The sequence below is a fragment of the Penicillium hordei genome, assembly GCF_028827395.1.
Source record: "Penicillium hordei strain IBT 12815 chromosome Unknown utg000004l_segment0_segment0, whole genome shotgun sequence".
NCBI lineage: Eukaryota > Fungi > Ascomycota > Eurotiomycetes > Eurotiales > Aspergillaceae > Penicillium > Penicillium hordei.
This window is the reverse complement of record NW_026623145.1, coordinates 4,597,452-4,618,063: the sequence shown is the minus strand read 5'-3', so window position 1 is coordinate 4,618,063 and position 20,612 is coordinate 4,597,452. Positions and strand designations below refer to the sequence as shown.

Here is a 20,612-nt window from a genome sequence, read left to right as displayed (position 1 = left end):
AGTATATATACAGTGTAGCTTGTAGCCTACTACATACTAAACACTTGCTAGTTACATAGTTATATATATAATACTTACATGTGAGCATCGGTATGTAGTTATATAGAAGGACCTCAGGAGTCTACCACATCCCCCTACACCCCCGCGGGGTAATTTATGATGTCATTTTTGATGTGAAATCTGGATTATAGTCTTTTGCATATGTATTTAGCATTTGGGTGCGCTAACAGACACGTTGGGCATCGAAGCCCTCTGCAGGGGACAGGCTTTGTCGGTGCGATCGCTCCGTGTGCCGAGAATGGTACAAGATTGGAGTCCGGTATCATCATCATGTTTCTGTTTATGCTTTCTAACAGAAATTGCATCGAATCGCATCGAATTCCTAGTGTTCATTGTCCTAAGATGTGTCCACAAAGGCGAGATCGCCCCTATACTTAAACTACTCTACTGACCCATAAAAACCCTCAAAAGTTCCGGATAGTTGGGGGTACCCAATCCAGTCACTGGATCCCAACCCTCGGCCGCAGAGAAGCCATCAGTATTGCAACCTGCGTTTGTGCCCTTGGTAACGTCAAAGAAAGTCTCCGGGTGAGCGTACAATACAGGGTTGGCAAAGCCAACAGTGGACTTGCCAACGGCCAGTCGCTCCTCGTTAATACGAGTGAGGATTCCAGCAAAGACAGGTGCAGAGGCCGATGTCCCACCGATTGAAACGGCTGTTCCTCTATTATAGATGATGATCTTGTCTCCAATAGCAGAAACATCTGGGTACGCACGTCCGATCCGGTTGTAGATACCGTTATTCTCACCGAAGCTGCTGTTGTCCACACTCTCATAATATGGGTATGAGGGCTTGGCCTTGTCAAAGTAATCGGCAACAGCCTGGGCCTGATAATCAGGCGCCTTGTAAATGTTACTGAAACCGCCACCTGACGGGAACCTAGTCACAGCTTGCTCTTTATGATCCTCTGGCGAGGACCCCGTGGGGATCTCAGTACCTCCCACTGCAGTCACGTATGGACAGGAGGCAGGGAAGTCTGGAGCAAAAATTCTGCCATCTGGGCCAAGACAGTTGCTGGGGGTGGGATCGCCTCCACGTCCAGCCACGCCAGAATCACCCGACGCGACCACCACTGAAACTCCCATTGTACCCAGCTTCATAAACTCAGCACATTGTCGCCGCTGATAGGAAATGGGAAGGTCTGCTTCGGCGGACCCATAGGAAATCGAGATGACCTTGGGTGGGTCGTACACGCCACATTGCAGGGAGTCCTTGTAGCCTCCAGCTGCTGGATCGGGATATGGAGGATCCAAAGGCGAGATGGTACTGCAATATGAGCCGTCAATGGCATCCAAGAACGTGTTGAGGAAGCCACTGAAGGTATAGTTATTCTCGTAATGCATATCATCGGTTTGGAAAAGGATAGAGTTCTGTGGCCAGATAATCGGGTAGGAGATTTGGAAGTCCAGATCGGATTCAGCCCCAGCATTGGAAATTTGTGCAGGAGCCTGACCACCATCAACTGACTTGAGAGTTGGGTGTGTGCCGTGCGGGATTTTTCTGCAGGAAAGTCAGTTCGAACTCCAATCAATTCGACGAAATAGGACTGAAGGCGACATACGAGTACAAGTTGTCGAAGAACAAATTTAAGTCTTCCTGGGCATAGACATCCCCGATGCCTTCAAAGATTCCCAATTCATTTCCTTTGGTGGCAGAGTGGCCCTCACTGATGTTATACATCTCTGAAGGCGTGTCAGAATATTCAGCGTGTGGGTATCTGTACTCGGATCACTTACGTTGAATGCATTGGGGCGTAATTGCTTGGGAACAAAGGGACGAAGCCTCGCTCAACAGCTTCTCAATTGGTAGGAGGATCGGCTCAAGGATAGGTGGAATCCCATCCACGAAGCGTTTCTGCCTATCGGTCGATCTCCGGACACCAGTCACCTCCCGCAGAGAGATTCCAGGAGTGATATAGTCGACGTGCTCACGTACAGAGTTCGGGAGATGATATCTGCGGTCAGAGGTCAGCGAAACTATAGATCTAATCCAAATGACAGCCTTACTCGCGACAGGCCACGTGCGATCGGCCCGTTTCAGCATGTGAGTAGACATAGTACTCTGTATGCAACAAATTCTCGAGCTCCTCGGCATCGGCGTCAAACTGGATCCATTGCTTGTTGGTCGACTGCGTGATGCGGTCTTTTGCAATACCAGCCAACTCCAACCAAGAACGCACATCATTCACGCTCTTTTCATTCGGGGCAAACAGGTCGTGCACTTCATCGGTGGACAGATGCTGTCCGTAGCGGCTCGAGGATGGGTTAGATCTAGAATAATCCATGTCAGTTTCAAACGGTTGTGGGGGGGGGACATGGCATAAGTTCATACAAATCCATAAGTAGGTCATGGCCATAGTCTAGGTTAGACTGGGTCAACCCGATTCGCACAGGTAGTGACACATTTCCGTCAAGCTTCTTGCCTTCAATCCAAGATCTTGGAATAAAATCACGACGCTCGTGTACTTGATAAGTATGAGCCGTTGGTACTGCCATCGCACTGGCCACCAGGGCACAAAATATTATGAAGGATTTCATGTTGATAATATTTGGCAGGAGTTTGCCAATTCAGCTTCCTCCGAAGTTGAGAATCAAGTCGAAAAGACCAACGGCGGACAAGGTATACTTTATAGCTTATCCCGTCTTGCAAGGTGGGCCTGTATGGGGCTTTCAGGGTCGATCACCACTAATTCAATTGGACTGAGATCACCCAAGAGGAAAGACAGCCAGTCGATCAATGATGCTAAGACCCCAGGAAATCAAGCAGGGTAAGGACAGAGCTTATCCTGCTTCTCTTTTTGTCTTAGCCTGTGAGTATCTCGCTAAGTGTTGAACATCGGGGTGAAGTTCCTCGGGGCCATTCATCTAACATAAAAAACCCCCAATTGATCCCCCTCGGAAGGTTAAGGCAGGTCACACGGGGTCCATGTGAAGATCATTAATACAGAGAGTATGACTCTTCCCTAATGGGGTTGCGTTCTTCGGCGACTTTTCGAAAAATGGCGTCGCTACAACCCATCAAGTCAACGAAATTGAAGACATTTTGAATCATGTATCTTTGTCGTCCGTCGGAGTCCAGAGTCGATTGGTTCCGAGCGTCCGAACGGGATCTCAGCAATTACAGTCCGAGATAACCAAGGAGTGCCTCGGAAGTACGGGCGTGATCTCAAAAATTAAAAGATCATCGGGGTTGTACCTCGGGAGAAAACTACCCCTGAGGGATTGACTCGCAGCCAGGCGATGAAAATGCAACCATCGCATGATGCAACGCAGACGGCCGAAGCCACTGGACGTCGAGAGTTGTCTAGTGGAAATGTGGAGAGAGTATTTCTTGAAAGCGATGCCTCTGTCGAATCATAATGAGAAGGTTCCACGTTATCATTTCATACCAAAATGAGGTCGACGATCCCGATGACCCCTGGACACTTTCCGCATTTCAGGGTGCTGGATGAAGTTATATATTCCGAAATGTGGTGAAAAAAACATGAATAGAATTGAATTGGTTTGAGATCAAGCCCAAGCTTAGAGCTGAACTTTGATGCTAAAGCATCATCTTTCCTTGAAATTCAGACGGCGGGATTATTGGGGATACTTGCTCATGTGGTCAAATGGTAAAAGCCCGGTCTTATGCACTCTGCATAATTCTTATCAATTTACGATTAAAACGATTGGTTGCTATTCTGGCCACTACGGGGGAGGATTCTTGCATCGAGTCTTGTATCCCAACTGTCATCCACCCACCACGCCGGTTATTAAACTCCGCATATGGTGGTATCAAAGAGTTGATACAGAAAACCACTCAAGGTTACGTGGTTGCAACGTCGGTAGCAGAAACAGACTTGCATGTGCCTTCAGGCATAAATCATGCAAGCAAAAGATGAGAGCTCTAGGGCTATTCATGTGCTTGGAACTTGATTATATCGGATGGCATTGCCGTCGAATTCAAGTGCGGATGATCAGTGGAGAACTGGAGAGCTCAATGTGAAAGAAGTCCTAGAAGCCCGAGAAATCAAAGCATTGCAAGAACGTGGTTTCAATGTCGGTTTGATGGACTGGTGGTCGAAAGGTCCAGGTGAAAATGACGGCACTTCTGCCACACCGATAAGGGGACGTGGTTGGAAATTCTCAACCTAGCGGTTCAACCGCACAGTCTCCGGTCCATGACACTTACACGGGTCTGTTTCAACTGCCGTGCCTTGATCGCATCGAAAGACGGCTTCAAACCGGCGATGCGATGTTTGAGAGCACAGTTTCCCCTCGGTTTGGGATGTGCAACCACTCAGGATCCGCACCATTTCCATAATAAATCCACCAGCTGCTGCCGATGCAAGGGCTTGGCGATGTAATCGTCCATCCCCTTAGCCAGATATTTTTCTGCATCTCCCTTGAGGGCATTGCCCGTCAATGCGAGGATAGGCACATCGAGTTTCATCCGTCGAATGTGCTCTGTAGCGGTTATTCCATCCATGACGGGCATGCTAATGTCCATCAGGATAAAATTATAGGCCAAAGGTTTCTGCTTGACCATACGCACTGCTTCTGCTCCATCCCAGGCAACATCGACGTGCTGGAAACCCAGGCTGCTGAGAAGTTTCAACATAATAAGTTGGTTGACCTTGTTGTCTTCGACAAGAAGAATGTGTTTGTGTGGAGCGATCTTCTGGAGCGAGGCAGAATTATCCAACGCCTCGGGTATGCTTGGCTGCAACTTCGACTTCACTGGAGACACTGGCGAAGTGAGGCGAGTCATCTTAGCTGTCATCCAGAACACACTACCAGGACCGTCGGGGTTGGCATGGAATCCAACCGCTCCGTCCATCAATTCAGCCAGGCTCTTGCATATCGACAGACCAAGGCCAGTACCCTGGTATCTTTTTACGGCCGTGTCCGCGAATCGCGCGAAAGGGGTGAAGAGGGTGCTTGTGGCATCTTCAGGCACGCCGATACCAGTGTCCACTACCTGCGTGGAGATCACATACATATCAGGGTCTTTTTCGTCGATGGTATAAGCAGCATGTACTCGAACATGGCCACTCTCGGTGAACTTGACTGCGTTGGTGACCATATTTTGCAGAACCTGGCGGAATCGCAGAGTGTCACCTTTGAGGTTTGGAGGAAATCCTTCGCTAACAGTGCTCATAATTTGGACCCCAGGCTTGAGCGCCGACTGACAGTTCCGAACCACAGCAGAAATCACGTTGGGAATGTTGACAACATCTGGGTTCAAGGGGAAAGTTCCCGACGACAGCTTAGAATAATCCAGCACATCATTAATGACTTGCAGCAAGATCGAAGTGGAGTCTTCAAGGATGCACCCGAATTCCCGCTGGTCATCAGTCAACTCGGTCCTCAGTAGCATCGTCAAAGCCAAGAGCATTCCGTTCATCGGGGTGCGTAATTCGTGGGACATGTTGGCCAAAAAGGCAGACTTCAGCTTGGCAGATTCTTCGAAAGCGTCAATCAAACGGGCCTCTGTCGCTCGACGTTCGGTCATGTCGCGGGTAACTTTCACGAATCCGACATGGCTGCCATTCTGATAGATGGCGGTGACCATGACATTGGCCCAAAACCGGGTGCCATCCTTACGGTAACGCCAGCCCTCATCCTCAACTTTTCCTTCTTGTAAACAGACCTCCAGCTCGCGGGCGGGCTTTTTCATTTCGCAGTCATCGCGACCGTAAAAGACGGAGAAATGCTGACCGATGATCTCGGATGATGTGTATCCCTTCAAAATAGCGGCGCCAGAATTCCACGTCCCAATATAGCCGCGCGTATCTAGCATAAAAATGGCATAATCCCTCACCGTGTCGACCAAGATTTTGTGGGTTTCGTTGAGATAGGTTTGTTCGCTCAGGGAATTCGACCTGTTCTGTTGGCATTTGATCCGCTGGGCTTCGAGGAGGACGTAGATCAGGGCGTCATCTTCAAAGATGGGCGTCACGCTAAGTGAAAAGAAGGCGTCGATTTGCGCCACGTGAACGCGCTTGATGACCTGCACTTCGCGAGTTGATATGGCAGTACCGAGGGTACCACTCAGGGAGGCGATATCGGGAGCAGGGAGGATGGAGGGGGGAAGATCGTAGATATTCGTTGCCAACAGTTGGTCTCGTGAGCGCTTGAAGATTTCCACATGACTGTTGGACACTTCGATGATTCGTAGGGCGCCGTCTAATACGAGAGTGGGTTTACTGGAGAGGGTACGGAGGTTAACGGAATAATTCTTTTGGGGGATCTCCTCCTCAGAATTCAAGGGGTTTCTCACGGTGTAAATCGATAGATGCGACTTAAAGATCCGGTCGCAATGGGCTGTTCAAGGGCTTTGTTCTCAAGATTCAAGTCACTCTCGGCCGGAGTGATCACCATAGTGACATTGTTCATAGGACGGTCGATTCCCAGGTGGAGCATCTGATCCACAGGCATATTGCTAACCGCCTGGGAGGAAGTGAGGATGTCATTCAAGGAGGATTTTTCAAAATTTTGAATGAGATCTAGGGATATATGGAGGAATAAGGAAGAAATGAGAACTTTGAAACCGGGGGATTTGGAATCCAAAACCAAGCTGAGAGAGAGGAAGATGAGTGGACGGGAGAACGGGCTTTTCATTCCAGGCCAAAAGGTGGATAACAGAATATATTAAAAATATTTGAACTATTGAAATTACCTATTCTAGGAGAACGTCATGATATATTTTCCACGTAGATGTACAATAACTAGGGAGTACTCCGTACAACATATATAGTTGCAATATCAGCCTAGGTTAAACTATATTGTATCCCCTATGTTGTATATTCCCAATTACATACGTACAACATATACCCATATACGCATATACGCACATCACTACGTAATTCTCTGTTTCCAAAAATACAAGAGGGGCATGGGAACGGCGATAACTCGGATATATTGTGTACATTAGTTCTCTGGATGGAGTACTCGACCTCAGTACAACATATACCAGATGTGTATGGAGACGGAGTACAGAATATGATAAAAGAGACCTTTCTAGATCACATTTTCACGCTCGGCCCTCTCCACCATCTTGACCAACGCATCGGCAATCCCATATGAAAACGCATACCCACCACCCCCAAACCCATAGGCGGACAACACCACCCGACTACCCTTTCGCTCCGACTCGAGACGGAACCCTCCTTTTCGGGATGGTCGGATTCCAACGATGTAACTCACCTTATCTGCAGCTGGCTGTTCGGGAACAATTTCAGGAGCTAACCGATGCGCGCGGGCAATCTCATCCCTTGCGATATCCATATCGACTTCAGGTGACCTAGAAAGGTTAGCTTTAAGAGAGTTATCCGGAGTCTAGGCATTTTCATACAGGTTGCCTTGTTGTTTCACGCCACCGAGGACCACCCCTTTCGATAGCGGCCGAGGGATCACATAAGTATATTCCTTGCCATTTCGGAAGTGGAGCGTGTTGCATTGATCAGTGGCCAGGAATACATTCTGCCCTCGCTCCGGGAAACAGTTATCATCTTGCACATCCGTCAGGGTTTTACTGCCCCAACCGCTTGCATTGATGAACACCCGTGATTCGGGGAACATCTCATACAGCTCCTGAAGGGACTCGACACGTTGGCGGATAAAACGACCCCCAAGAGACTCAACCTGTTTCTTAAGATAAGGCATGTGTCTTGTGGGATCTGTGACAAGTGTTTCATAGGCCCAGCCACAGTTGAAATCGGGAAGGTATTCACCAGGACTCATCTCACGGAACTGAACAATACGGATAATGTCAATATCAATCAAGCGGGAATTACATGGGGGACAAGGTACCTTGGAGACCACCGTCTTACCCCATATCGCGGAGTCAGGGGCAGGTTTTTGTTCGAGGTATTCTCGTGCGTTGACAATGCTCACCCCTGCCTCGGGGCCATCTTGTGCCATCTTGAGTAGGATGCGATGTGTGACAGCTTGAAGGTATCGTTGATCCGGGGTAATACCTCCCGCGGCATGCCACGCAGCTCCTGCCCAAGCCGAGGCATAGGAAATATTCTGGTCTCCTGGTAGATATTCGGCCACCAATATCACGGGGAATCCATTCAGCAGTAAGTGCCGGGCTGTCGCACAGCCGATGATCCCCGCACCGAGAATTACAATGGGTCTTTGAGGAAAGGGCACATCATCGGTACCGAGATGGTCGCATTCACCCATTGTGAGGTGTGTACAAGGTTCAGATGACGAATGACACCACAGAGTTTCCCGAGGTCCTACGTTGGTTCCCGGTGGAACTGGACCAGCCTTTGAGACAAATTCCAAGGCAATCGAATCAAGGATTTAGGAGTGGCTTAGAGTAAATAGTAAATAGTTATGCGTATCTTCAAACCGCCCGAAAACAAGGGAGAAAGGGGAAATCAACCCTCGACCATTTAGGGTTTCGAACTTTTAAGCCTTCAACATGGCATCGCTACTTCGCTACTTTGCTACTTTGTATGTTAAATTTTATTGGATTAATTGAATTCATCTTCCATTATTTCACACAAATTCAAAGCTATATCTTACTTCGGCAATAATAAAGTGGGTCTATAACGGCCTCTTCCGACGTCGCATCCCCGTCAGTCACTTTTTTTCCCTTCCTTTTTTACCCATCCAATAGAACGGAATCCGGGGAGGAAGTAAATGTGATAGATGCCCCCGATGCCCATTCTCTATTGGTTATTTTGTTAGCTCACCCGTGGACATCCCTGTACGGGGTACTCCATATTTGGAGACAATTCATGCAGTCATCGGTACCTAGGTGGTCTAATATTCGGCTCAAGCCGACTCAACACTAAACTGGGGCTTGGTGCACTTTCCTCCCTTGCTCTAGGGGAAGCCTAGGGGCTCCTTCGGAGGACCCCGGTTAATGATGGAGAGGGCTGAGAAGAGTCAGGTGGGTGCGCGTTCCGAGATTGACTCCTCCCCCACATATATGGTTTAGTTAACTGGTTCATATCTCAGGACGCCCCTTCGGATCAAGATGGAATTGCCATTCTTCACGATCGGGATGCCGAGAAGATCTTACCCTATGAAGCCGATGATTCGCCTTTCCCGGAGGTGCGGGCTGTCATCCGGCCAGTCAATGACTTGACGCTGCCTGTCAGCACGGTCCGCATGTGGACTATTGGTATCTTGTTTACCATCGTACGTCTTATCTTTTATGCAACCGAACGATCGGCAAGATAATACTAACCAGCACAGATCGGTAGTGGACTGAACCAGTTCTTCAGCTTACGACAGCCCAGTGTGACTATCAGTGCTCTGGTGGCGCAATTGCTGGCTTTTCCTTTGGGATGCGCCTGGGCAAGATGGATTCGTCTCGGAGCGCTGAATCCCGACCGGCATTTCAATATCAAGGAGCATGCCTTGATCACAATCATGGCGAACGTCTCGATTGGCTCTGCTGCCGCCACTCAAGTTATTGAAGCGCTTGTCAAGTTCTATAACATGCCATCGCAGGGTGGGTTTGAGGTTTTATTGTGTATTACCACCCAATTGTTTGGATTTGGCTTGGCCGGCATGGCCTCGCGCTGGCTAGTTGGCCCGGCCTCGATGCTTTGGCCGCAGGTGTTGTCAAATGCAGCACTTTTGACCACCCTCCACTCTCACTCCAATGCTATCGCAGATGGCTGGCGGATCACACGTCTTCGCTTCTTTCTTTATGTTTTCATCGGTGGCGCCATCTGGTACTTCGTCCCGGGATATCTCTTTACAGGCCTCAGCACCTTCGCCTTCATCTGCTGGATCGTACCATCCGATGTGGTGGTGAATCAACTCTTTGGACAAACCACCGGACTAGGGATGTCGGTATTGACCTTCGACTGGGCCCAGGTGGTTTATGCGAACCATAGCCCCCTGCTTGTTCCCTTTTGGGCTGGGCTTAATGTGATGGGATCATTTGCGCTCTTCTTCTGGCTCGTGTGCCCCCTCGTTTACTACACCAACACCTGGTATTCTGCACACCTGCCGCTGCTCAACTCCTACACCTACGATAATACTGGAATTCCTTACAACACCAGTCGTATCATGGGCACGGGCGGGAGGATCGACCAAACTGCTTATCGAAACTATTCACCCATGTTTTTACCGGCTGGCTATGCAATCACATTCGGTGTTGCCTTTGCTAACTTAACGGGCATCTTCTTCCACACCGCGTTGTATCATGGCAAAGACTTGTGGCGACAATGGAAGGGTACCAGCAAACAAGACGTCCATAGTCGACTGATGTCTTCATATCGAGCCGTGCCCTGGTGGTGGTTTGCTGCAGTCACTGTCCTGATGTTTGTCTTGAGTATTGTGACCAACGAGGTGTGGCATACGGGCCTACCGGCATGGGGTGTGCTGGTAGCATTCGTGTTACCAGTGGTCTACTTTATCCCTGTAGGAGTCATTAAGGCTCTCACAAATATCAGCAGTAACCAACTGAACCTGCTCACGGAATTTATTGGCGGATATGCCTTCCTCGGGCAGCCAGTGGCCAACATGGCATTCAAATTCTATGGCTATGTCGCTGTTCAGCAAGGACTCGAGTGAGTTACATACTGTTCCAAAATAAAATTGACATGGATTAACACCACATCAGATTTGTCGCCGATATGAAGTTGGCTCATTATATGCACATTGCCCCACGGCTTCTGTTTGTAGCCCAGGGCCTGGCCACACTCATCGGAGCTATCGTTCAATGTGGTGTGACAGTGTTCATGATCACCAGAATTGATGATGTGTGTACCCTTGAGGCCGAGGGGGGTTTCATCTGCCCTCATGGAAAGGTCACATACTCTTCATCTCTCATTTGGGGTGAGTTCCCTTGCTGTCGATGTTTTGCAATCATATAGCTAACCAATCTTTCAGGTGCTGTTGGTCCCGGTCGATTATTTTCTTCCGGGGAGATATATAGCAATCTACTTTGGTTTTTCCTGGTCGGACCCGCCGTGGTAGTCATTACTTATCTTCTAGGTCGTCGTTGGAAATCTGCCAATTATGTCTCCTGGCCCGTCGCTTTCGGTGCAATGAGCCAAGTCCCACCTGCTACAGGTATCAGCTTCTCCTCGTGGTGGATAGTCAACTTGATATTCAATGGCGTACTTCGTCGCCGCAAGCCCGCGTGGTGGTCAAAATACAGTATATTCATCGTTTCTCCTTCATTGTTGCTTCTTTTGCTGATCGTCCACAGATTATGTTTTATCCGCCGCGTTAGATTGCGGTGTTGCAGTCGCGACGGTAATCATCTTCTTTTGTATAACCCTCCCAGCAGGTTCGTTGAGCTGGTGGGGAAATACTGTGTCGAAAACCACAGCCGACGGCAAAGGCACGCCCTACATGGGCTTACCAGCGCGTGGATACTTTGGCCCCCCGAAGGGAACTTGGGAGTGATCAAGAACGCCTGATCACAACTTCATTTTTGGCGTCTTTCTACCTCCATCCATTGCTGTAACCACTCAGTGTTGGGTGCATGTTGCCTCTGGTTTATAATATACGATAGGGTATACCGGAGTCGGAAATGGTCTTTGGGATACCTCTGCGAACTGGGCTACGGGGGGTCTGGCGTTTATTCTCATGTATCGTTTCTCATTTCCCATAAACTAAACTGACCATCAAAGTTTGACCGACCGACCGCCCACATAGACTTTGAAAATATTCCGATCATCCCCAGTCATCAAAAACTTCTCGAATATCACCTGGATGGTATCTTCATCTTCCACTGGGCTCATTACTCCCGGTTGGTCAAGATCGGTGGTATGAACTTCGAGCGCATCGAACTCTTTGCCAACTGCAAAGTTACCGACTCGGTCATCGAGACCACACACTTGCGCGCCGCCCATAGTAGCGAGAAAGAAGCCCTCGCATAAAGAAAGTGCAGGGTCCCGTCCTTGTGTCAACATCTGCTGCGCATTCGACACAATGAAGGCCTGTTTCATGGCATCCAGTATAGAGGACGAGTAGCCACCGCCACTATCAGTGCCCAGGCCCACCTTGATACCGCGGCGCAGATACTCTCGTACAGGTGCTACCATAAAATCTTGCATAGTGGTGTTGGCGATTGGGCAGTGGGCAACCCCACAGCCAAGTTCTTGGATGCGACGCATCTCTCCTTCTTGTAGGAAGATACAGTGGGCAAGAATGGATCGATCATTCAATAGACCATATCGCTGATAGAGATCAGCTTCCGTGTCAAACTCTGGGAAGAGCTGGCGCGTGAATTCGATCTCCTGCTTTGCTTCATTGAAATGTGTTTGTATTGGAAGTTTGGGATGTTCACGGGCGATGGCACCAATCCCATCCAGTAGCTCCGGCTCACAGGATATCGCAAAGCGTGGCGTCAGTATTGGTTTCACCAGATGGTATTCCGGATCAAGTTTCTGAACATGATGAATCAGCTCACGCGTTTCGTGCAGTGAGTCGGACACCGACGGATCCCGATACCAGTCCGGGGCATTCCGGTTCATGTTACACTTGCCCACGAGAGCGCGCTGTCCTTTTTTGAAGCAGACATCAGCCAAAATTCGAGTTGCCTGTCCATGATGTGAGCCGTAATATGACGCAGTGGTAATGCCCTGTTGCAAGAATCCCGTCACGCAAGAGGCGTACATGCGTCTGGCATATTCCGGATCTTGAAATTTGGCCTCGTGGGCAAAAGTGACCTTATTTAACCAGTCGAGCAAGGAAATCCCTCTTCCGACACCACGCTGTGCCCACTGGGGTGCATGGTTGTGGGTATCAACAAAGCCGGGGCACAGGAATTCCCCACGCTTGAGATATTTCACCGGGAAGACGTCGGGCACATGGCCATTTTCCGAGACAATGGAGTCGATTCGATCCAATTCCACGTTGCCTTGTAATGCCTGGATCTTGCCATCTGTTCCCACAATTACAATGCAATTCTCTAGGATCTCGAGCTCATCCAAACTGCGGGAATGAATTACCGTGCCGTGAAAAGCGAGGGGCAGCCCGGAGGTTGGTCTGGCGTTCTTGTCGACTTCTTCCATGATACACAAGAACGATCGCCAATAATGATGGCTGTAGTTCCGGACAATGTAGAAGGGAGATGGGGATGGAAGAGCGCTAGAGGTGAGGGGCATTAATAATCGGCATATGCTGCCCACCTGCATCTGGGCACCTACTCAGCAGGTGGAAGCCTGAACGTCGAGAAACAACCTGTGACTGCGACGCTCCTTATTGTTCTAGCAGAGACCCAAGAATAAGCCTGCCATGCTTCAAATCTAAAGATTATATATCTCTTGATTAAGTGGGAGTCTTAATTGTTGGTATCGATTCATCTTCGTCTCTACCTAGGTTCGTAACCATGAACTATGTATAAAATAATTAAGTCACAGAAACTGAAATCATTTTTAATCTGATTAGTCTTGTCTGTTTTTGAATTCTGACAAATTCGCAAGGTATTCACATGAAAATAAAAAGTCTGGCCCAATGGAAAACTCCGTCTGCCTTCAATAGAGTACGGTTTAAATACAAAGAAAGAGATTCGTTCAAAGGGTATAGTATGATGCCATCTCCTCTTGGAACCAATTGTAGGAGTAGAAGAGTTGTTCCGCCATCTGTGGATCGATCATCGGGACAGTCCCGCTGCCATCTACGAGTAACACATCGTCAAGAACTGGAGCGAGTGGGACTGGAGGTGGAGGGGGTGCAGCCAAAGACATGGGATGAGGTGGGAGGAGTGCAGGCGGAGGCGGAGGTGGTGGTTGTAGTTGTGGTTGATGCTGTGGGTGATGGTGATGTTGCTGCTGTTCTAATTGCTGCTGCTGGTATGCCATTTGACTGAATATCACTGTGCTCTGGTGCCGGAATGTCTCTGCCAACCGGTCCACCCCAGGCCGACGCTTGCCAAATTCTTCCAAGAGTACAACAACGGCCTGAATACCACGTCGCATCGTCTGTTCTTCAGGGTGCCAAGGGGCAGTCTGAGACTCGCGTAATGAGCGCGCATTCTGCTCAAGGCACCACAGGATAGTGATACCAGCAAAATAAACTTGACTCAGTGTTAACCAGATCCATTTCAGCTTTCCGACTGAATAGCTGTCCCAATATGATCGAATGACTTGGATACTAGATTCGCCACAGCTGATGATACTAGTTATGTCGGGTGTCGGGTTGCGGGGGCTGGGGCGGTACATCAAGAGAAGGGTCGTATAATAGAGATAATCGTAATAAGAAGTAGAATAGAGAAGTGCAGATGGATATACGGGAGCGGTCATGCGCCAGTCATCAACCTCATGGCGGAACCGACTGAGCGTGGCGGTGGCTTCTTGGGGTGACAGTTGTGGTAGGCTGCTATATACTACAGGCGAAACAGTCAGAAAAGAAAAAGCAGATGGGATTCCAAGACTAAACTTACAGTATTGATAGATGCGCGAAAATATCCGCCGCAGACGAGTCACCTGGAAGGGTATCGTCATCGCGCTGGCGCCAGGTGCTTCGGTTTCGTCGTCATTGAGCTCTCGCAAAAGGCCCACGCTAATATCATCGTCGGCAATTCCTAATGGCCGACCCAAGGTGCTAGCGATGAGGCGATCCAGGTTGTAAAGACTCCAAAAAGCGCGCTTGGCCATCTCCTCCTCAGCGATGCTAGGATACGACCGCGCTTTGTGCAAACCCATACTAATCGACAACCTCATCGTCGCACCCAACACATGCCAGATGCTGGGACCAGCAGTTGCAAACATGGTATACAAGGCCAATCCCAGCAGTGCCCGCACAGCCGGCAAGTCCTCATTTTGCAATGCCAGTGGGAGGGTCTCCTGGCTGGCATGGTAAAATTCAGCTGCCTGGTTCGGGTCCGCAGACCCAATCAGAAGCGAAATGGCAATGACAATATGGTAAGTATGATGCGTTTCCGGCGACGGAACACCACCAGCATAGATATGGCGCAGATTGGTCATGAACTCCGGACGAGACAGGAAGGGGTATTGGTATCCCATGCTATCGAAATATTGTCCGGACAGCCTTTCCGCTTCCTCCAGCGACAGCAAGCGCATGACTCGCGGCGCGGAGGAAGGCCGTGCGACCGACGGTCGGCGATGCTCCAGCTGATCGCGAAAGATCTCGCCGATGTTGGGCAGTTCGGTACCTACTCCCGTCGATGCCTCTGAGGGTCCTGCAGTCACAGAAGAACCACCACTGCCGGCAGGGCTCGGCATTGAGGTAGGACGATTACCCCCAGTCGCAATCATAGCGGGCACCTGATACCACCAATCCGGATCTCCCTCGCCATCGACTGGTGTTCCCGTCGGCAATTCTGCCACAGAGAGGCCCGACTTGCGGCGGACGACCTCCTCCAACCATTGTACTCGTTTCTGCAAATTCTCTAGTTGGTCTCGGGGAACGGAGGCGCTAGCGACTTGGGGACCGGGTGGGGGTATGGTGCATCGGACTCCGGCGCGGGTGCAGGCGGAGCAATTGGGGTATCGAAAGTCGCATTTCTTCTTCCTTTTGCGACAAAAGTCACAAGCAGTCGATACTCGTTTGCTGCGAGCATGACTCGAGACATCTATAGGCTCGGGAACAGGAGGTGGTTGAGGCCAAGTTGGGGTATAAGTATTGATCGAATCCAAGCGGAACTTTCCCAGCTGATCGCGGAAATCCTTATTCCCAGATGTGCTCATGGTCGGGGGTCACTTAAGCTATCCATTTCCCACATCCACCAATTGTCATTGAAGTAAGCGCACGTTCATCGTACTGTAATTCGTATTGTTGAAGAAGGGAAGATATGAAAAGTGGGGAGAAGAGCTTAGCCCACGGTACTTTCGCTTACATAGGCGAAGCGCCGATTGCCGAAAGAGTTATCATTCTGCGAGATTACCCGTGCTTTGGGCTTTTGGTTGTTGTTTTCTATATTTAATTTGATTGTTCTATATTATCTCCGTATTGATACATACATCAGTGATTATATCTTGATATTTCTGTTTCATTGAGCTTATCTTGAGGATGTTAGGGTTACTTTACATTTCCTCGGCAGTTGAATAGTTACATCTATAACATACTATGAGGCCTATAATCATATTGGAGTTGAATTATTGAATTACCCATCTGATCAATCTAATATCTACATATGTATGTAGAGACTATTCATCTTACCAGATCCCCCGGGTGCTATATATCAACCAAAGTGCAACGTTAAAACATTAAAAATTATTAAAAAAAAACATACAGGAGCAGATCTACAGGAACAGATCTACAAAAATCGATCTACATTGTACATTCCTGAAGTAGGATGAGAGAATTGGACCCTCATGTTTCCATTATACAACCTTATACTGCATGATATCCTCGTATTATCTTATGGTCCCCGAGGTTGCAATTACATGAAGCTTCATTGCCTGGAAAACATATAAATAGGCCCTCAGTTCCCCTCACAAACTCTCAATCACAGAATTAGGCTAAATATACTTTCCACTTACTCTTCCAATCTCACTCCCACTCTCACCATGAAGATTAATGCCCTCCCCATCCTGTTCGCCACTGCTGCCAGCGCCAGTGTCCAGGGCTTCGACATCTCCGGCTATCAACCCAACGTGGACTTCGCCGGTGCTTATGCAGCTGGTGCCCGCTTCGTTATGATCAAGGTGGGCTTTGACTTTCCCGAAGTTACTACGAATCCCTTCTTCGCCATAATACTAACTATATCAGGCGACTGAAGGTACCAGCTTCATCTCCAGCTCTTTCTCGAGCCAATACAAGGGTGCCAGTAGCGCCGGTCTGATTCGTGGCGGTTATCACTTTGCCCAACCCGGCAGCAGCAGCGGTGCTGCACAAGCCACCTATTTCCTCGCCCACGGTGGCGGTTGGTCCGATGATGGCCTGACCCTGCCCGGTATGCTGGACATTGAATACAACCCGTCCGGCGCAACCTGCTATGGGCTCAGCCACTCAGCCATGGTTGCCTGGATCAAGGACTTTGGTGAGACCTACAAGAAGACTGCTGGCCGGTACCCTATGATCTACACAACCGCCGACTGGTGGAACACTTGCACTGGTGGCAGCACGGCATTCAGTCAGGACTACCCGTTATCTCTGGCTCGATACAGCACTTCGGTCGGCACTATCCCCGGTGGCTGGCCTTACCAGAGCTTCTGGCAGAACTCGGATTCGTATAGCTTCGGAGGTGATTCGGATATTTGGAATGGTAGTGAAGCCTCTCTGAAGACATTTGCTAAGACCGCTGCTTAAAGCAATTATGGTCTGACAATTCCTCACAAGATGGACATGTATCTATTGGATTATGATTCGTTTTGTGCAGATACTCATGCAGATCACCTGGTTTTACCTTTTTGATTGAACGGCACTAGAATTGATTGCCCTTATGTACCAGACAGACCCTCTTACAATGTGCCCTATAAATCCTTGTCGCTATCGAATCGACATCAGACTATCCATTGCCATTCAATTTTTATCCAATTTTTATATACCTGATATTGACCCTGAGTACATACAATGTCATAATGACTCATTCTCATTCATCGTGACAAGTATGTATGCACGTGACTATGATATATATCCATCGTATATTTAAACCATCCCTTGTCGTGACAGTTTACTACTCATGGAGGCAAAGGGCAAGCAGTAATGACTTATCTCATTTCCCATTCAGATGGCTTTCTTATGAAAGATCTGTCTGTCGTATATCTTCTACCGACAGCCCTCTTGGGTTTTCTTGTTGTCCTTGCATGGCGTCGGAGGGAAGAATCGACAATACCAATTGTCAACTCATACTCCGGTGATATAACTTTGAAAAAGGCTCATTCGAGATTCACTTCAGATGCCAGGGGTTTGATCAAAGAAGGAATTGAGAAGGTAAGTTGGGTAACTTTCGTTGCAAAACACTGTGTCTAATGTAGAAACTGCAGTTCAATGGCCCATTTCGCATTATGACGACTCTTGGCTCTCGGGTAATCCTCCCAGCGTCTTATACTGAGTGGTTGAAAAATTGCCTGGATTTAGATCATCAGGCGCTTGTCCACGATGTATGTTGCAGCTCCCTTTACTAACGAGAGATGGAAACTGACACACGATTTCATACAGCAATATTTTGCGGCATATCCCGGCATGGAAGGACAGAGAGTTGTCACCGATCCTAGGAAGATTCTGATCAATGTTACCAAAACGAAATTGAACAACCAGAACGGTCGTACGTGACAGCTTTGGGGCCCATGATCTATATTGGAGTCTCACTAATATCGTCTTCCATCACAGAGTGTGCGTTGTTTTATGAACATATTACGGAGGCTTTAGAAGAGATTTGGATGGGCCGCGACGGTAAGTTTGCTCTACATATTGCCAAAGTGCTTGATTGACTTATTCTTCAGATTGGCACACCGTTGATTGGTCTCAGCATGCAGTCCGCTTCATCGGGCGAATGTCAGCATCTGTCTTTGTCGGACCTGAATTAGCTCGTGATCCTAAGTGGCAAGCGTTAATTCTAACTTCGACGATGAATACTTTTATGGGGATTCGATCTCTCCGCGCTTGGCCAGCCTTCCTTCGTCCATTGGTTCATTGGTTCTTGCCAGAACTCAGAAAGTGTCGTCAGCAACTTCGCCTTGCTCGTCTGATGTTGCAGCCAATCTTCGACTGTAGGGGGTATAGGCAGTCTCACTCTACTAAACCTGACAAGATAGAAAATTTCGAGGATACCATACAGTGGCTTGAAGAAATCGCTGCTGGACGCCCCTATGATGCTGCTGCAGCGCAAATTGCGTTCGCGATAAGCGCAATGCACACAACTTCTGAGCTACTCAAGCAGGCCCTACTTGATATCTGTATGCATCCAGATCTGATTCCGGTTCTACGGGATGAAGCACAGAAAGCTATCGAGGAGAGCGGATGGACAACTGCGGGTGTTTTCAAGATGCAGCTGTTGGACAGCGCAGTAAAGGAAACACAACGGCTCAAACCGGGATCGTTAGGTATGTGTCTACTATTTCTGCCAGCTCATGATGAGTACTCTCATGTCCCGGTACTAAACTCACGCTCTCACAGTAAATCTTGAGCGAAAGGCCCTACGAGATGTTATCCTTCCCAATGGCTTGACTATCCCTCGCGGAACAAATGTTGCCGTTGATTCATCCATGATGTGGGATCCGGCGATTTACCCCGATTCGTTCTCTTATGATGCCTACCGTTTTATTCGTCTTCGCAAATCCGGTAATACTACGGCAGCACTCGCATCCACGAGCCCGGAACATATCGCATTTGGCATTGGCAAGCCAATTTGCCCTGGGAGGTTCTTTGCTAGCAATGAAGTCAAAATTGCTCTGGCTAAGATTCTTTTGACTTACGATGTCAGGATTCCTGAAGGGACGACACCCAAGATTATGGAGATCGGATTTGAAATGCTGAGTGATCCAGATGCAAAGTTGGAGGTTAGAAAGCGAAATGTTTTATAGAAATGATATTACAATAAGAAGTTGTATGTAAAGTTGTATGTACACTACGTCAAACAATAATTATTTCCAACTGCCTTAACATCGAAGAGAGCTGACATGTACATAGTACATAGTGGGGGGAACCCCGGGGTGCCAATGAGGATTAGTGTCTCTTGACTCACTCCTACCTCTTCTTCCGCCATGAGGCTCTCGATATTCTCTGTATCCTTCCCTTCCCATTTGTGCTTTTTATCTATGAACATAATCATGGATCTCATCAAATATGCCACCGAGGCCGATGGACCAGGACTTGCCAAAGTCAATGTCCAAAGCTTCCAAGGCCGCCGTCTCCTCGAAGAACTTTTCCCAGAAGCCAGCCTGACCAGAATGCAGGAATACAAAACAGTAGTGGGCATGAAACATCTTGCCAACCCCAATATGCATGTTCTCAAGATCCATGATCCAGTCAGCGGGGAGCTGGCAACCTACAGCCGCTGGCAGTTTCCAGCATCATTTGGTCCGAGTCTGGTTACTTTAAGTGAAAAGGCAGCCTTGTTAGCCAAGGATCCCATTCCACATGCACCCAGACCAATGAACGAGGAAATTTTCAATGCGTTCAAAAAACTCCTAGAAGATGGTCGCAAGCGATACACTACAGAGAACGATATTAGTAAGTGGCCCCACATCCATGGATTCCCGACCAGGGGATTTTGCTCACATGGATGGATCATCAGTCCTCGATCTGCTAGCAACCCTACCGGAATATCAAGGGCGAGGTTTTGGCTCTGCTATCTTGAAATGGGGCACGGACAAGGCAGATGCCTCCCAGTCACGCATCTTCCTCGAGGGTACGCCCGAAGGTGTCCCCATCTACCTCAAACACGGATGGAAGATAGTAGAGGAGGTGGTTATGGATTTTACACCATTTGGTAGTGTTGGGCAAGAGTCCTTTTTCCTGATGATGAGGGATCCAGTTTCACAATAAGGAGTTCAAGGTTTATTATAAATCTACATGTACTTTTGAAGAGATGAATACTAGAAGGCAGATTTACCCGGGATAGGCTTGAAGTACGAACATACTATTTCAGTGCATTATGCACAATTCCTTGTCGACTTGTCTAAATCTTGAAATCATATTGCACACATGTATGTTTATAGGCATATGTATACTAC

General features: G+C 48.5%; 9 protein-coding genes across 9 annotated transcripts; 4 read left to right on the top strand and 5 right to left on the bottom strand.

Moving 5' to 3' along the window:
- Window positions 1–444: 444 nt before the first annotated feature.
- N7537_008924 (S53 family peptidase) lies at window positions 445–2,598 on the bottom strand (the record flags this gene model as incomplete). Its single annotated transcript, XM_056899978.1, has 5 exons — window positions 445–1,561; window positions 1,623–1,743; window positions 1,798–2,015; window positions 2,068–2,331; window positions 2,393–2,598. The coding sequence occupies 5 exons, from the start codon at window positions 2,596–2,598 to the stop codon at window positions 445–447; spliced, it is 1,926 nt and encodes a 641-aa protein (XP_056752054.1).
- A 1,741-nt stretch (window positions 2,599–4,339) lies between these two features.
- On the bottom strand, window positions 4,340–6,480 carry fos-1 (sensor histidine kinase/response regulator Fos-1/TcsA; the record flags this gene model as incomplete). The annotated part of the gene is made up of 2 exons (XM_056899977.1): window positions 4,340–6,248; window positions 6,323–6,480. 2 exons carry the CDS (start codon window positions 6,478–6,480, stop codon window positions 4,340–4,342), a joined length of 2,067 nt encoding a protein of 688 aa, XP_056752053.1.
- Window positions 6,481–7,062: 582 nt separating this feature from the next.
- N7537_008922 (FAD-dependent oxidoreductase) lies at window positions 7,063–8,232 on the bottom strand (the record flags this gene model as incomplete). The annotated part of the gene is made up of 3 exons (XM_056899976.1): window positions 7,063–7,345; window positions 7,397–7,794; window positions 7,855–8,232. The coding sequence occupies 3 exons, from the start codon at window positions 8,230–8,232 to the stop codon at window positions 7,063–7,065; spliced, it is 1,059 nt and encodes a 352-aa protein (XP_056752052.1).
- A 694-nt stretch (window positions 8,233–8,926) lies between these two features.
- On the top strand, window positions 8,927–11,430 carry N7537_008921 (uncharacterized protein; the record flags this gene model as incomplete). Its single annotated transcript, XM_056899975.1, has 6 exons — window positions 8,927–8,950; window positions 9,019–9,201; window positions 9,259–10,586; window positions 10,640–10,854; window positions 10,909–11,178; window positions 11,231–11,430. 6 exons carry the CDS (start codon window positions 8,927–8,929, stop codon window positions 11,428–11,430), a joined length of 2,220 nt encoding a protein of 739 aa, XP_056752051.1.
- Window positions 11,431–11,651: 221 nt separating this feature from the next.
- On the bottom strand, window positions 11,652–13,043 carry N7537_008920 (putative guanine deaminase; the record flags this gene model as incomplete). Its single annotated transcript, XM_056899974.1, has 1 exon — window positions 11,652–13,043. The coding sequence occupies one exon, from the start codon at window positions 13,041–13,043 to the stop codon at window positions 11,652–11,654; it is 1,392 nt and encodes a 463-aa protein (XP_056752050.1).
- A 501-nt stretch (window positions 13,044–13,544) lies between these two features.
- On the bottom strand, window positions 13,545–15,680 carry N7537_008919 (putative C6 transcription factor; the record flags this gene model as incomplete). The annotated part of the gene is made up of 2 exons (XM_056899973.1): window positions 13,545–14,356; window positions 14,414–15,680. 2 exons carry the CDS (start codon window positions 15,678–15,680, stop codon window positions 13,545–13,547), a joined length of 2,079 nt encoding a protein of 692 aa, XP_056752049.1.
- Window positions 15,681–16,502: 822 nt separating this feature from the next.
- N7537_008918 (lysozyme) lies at window positions 16,503–17,244 on the top strand (the record flags this gene model as incomplete). The annotated part of the gene is made up of 2 exons (XM_056899972.1): window positions 16,503–16,640; window positions 16,705–17,244. 2 exons carry the CDS (start codon window positions 16,503–16,505, stop codon window positions 17,242–17,244), a joined length of 678 nt encoding a protein of 225 aa, XP_056752048.1.
- Window positions 17,245–17,942: 698 nt separating this feature from the next.
- On the top strand, window positions 17,943–19,460 carry N7537_008917 (cytochrome P450; the record flags this gene model as incomplete). Its single annotated transcript, XM_056899971.1, has 5 exons — window positions 17,943–18,038; window positions 18,097–18,202; window positions 18,268–18,330; window positions 18,381–18,980; window positions 19,054–19,460. 5 exons carry the CDS (start codon window positions 17,943–17,945, stop codon window positions 19,458–19,460), a joined length of 1,272 nt encoding a protein of 423 aa, XP_056752047.1.
- A 234-nt stretch (window positions 19,461–19,694) lies between these two features.
- On the top strand, window positions 19,695–20,424 carry N7537_008916 (uncharacterized protein; the record flags this gene model as incomplete). The annotated part of the gene is made up of 2 exons (XM_056899970.1): window positions 19,695–20,109; window positions 20,174–20,424. The coding sequence occupies 2 exons, from the start codon at window positions 19,695–19,697 to the stop codon at window positions 20,422–20,424; spliced, it is 666 nt and encodes a 221-aa protein (XP_056752046.1).
- Between the last annotated feature and the right edge of the window lie 188 nt (window positions 20,425–20,612).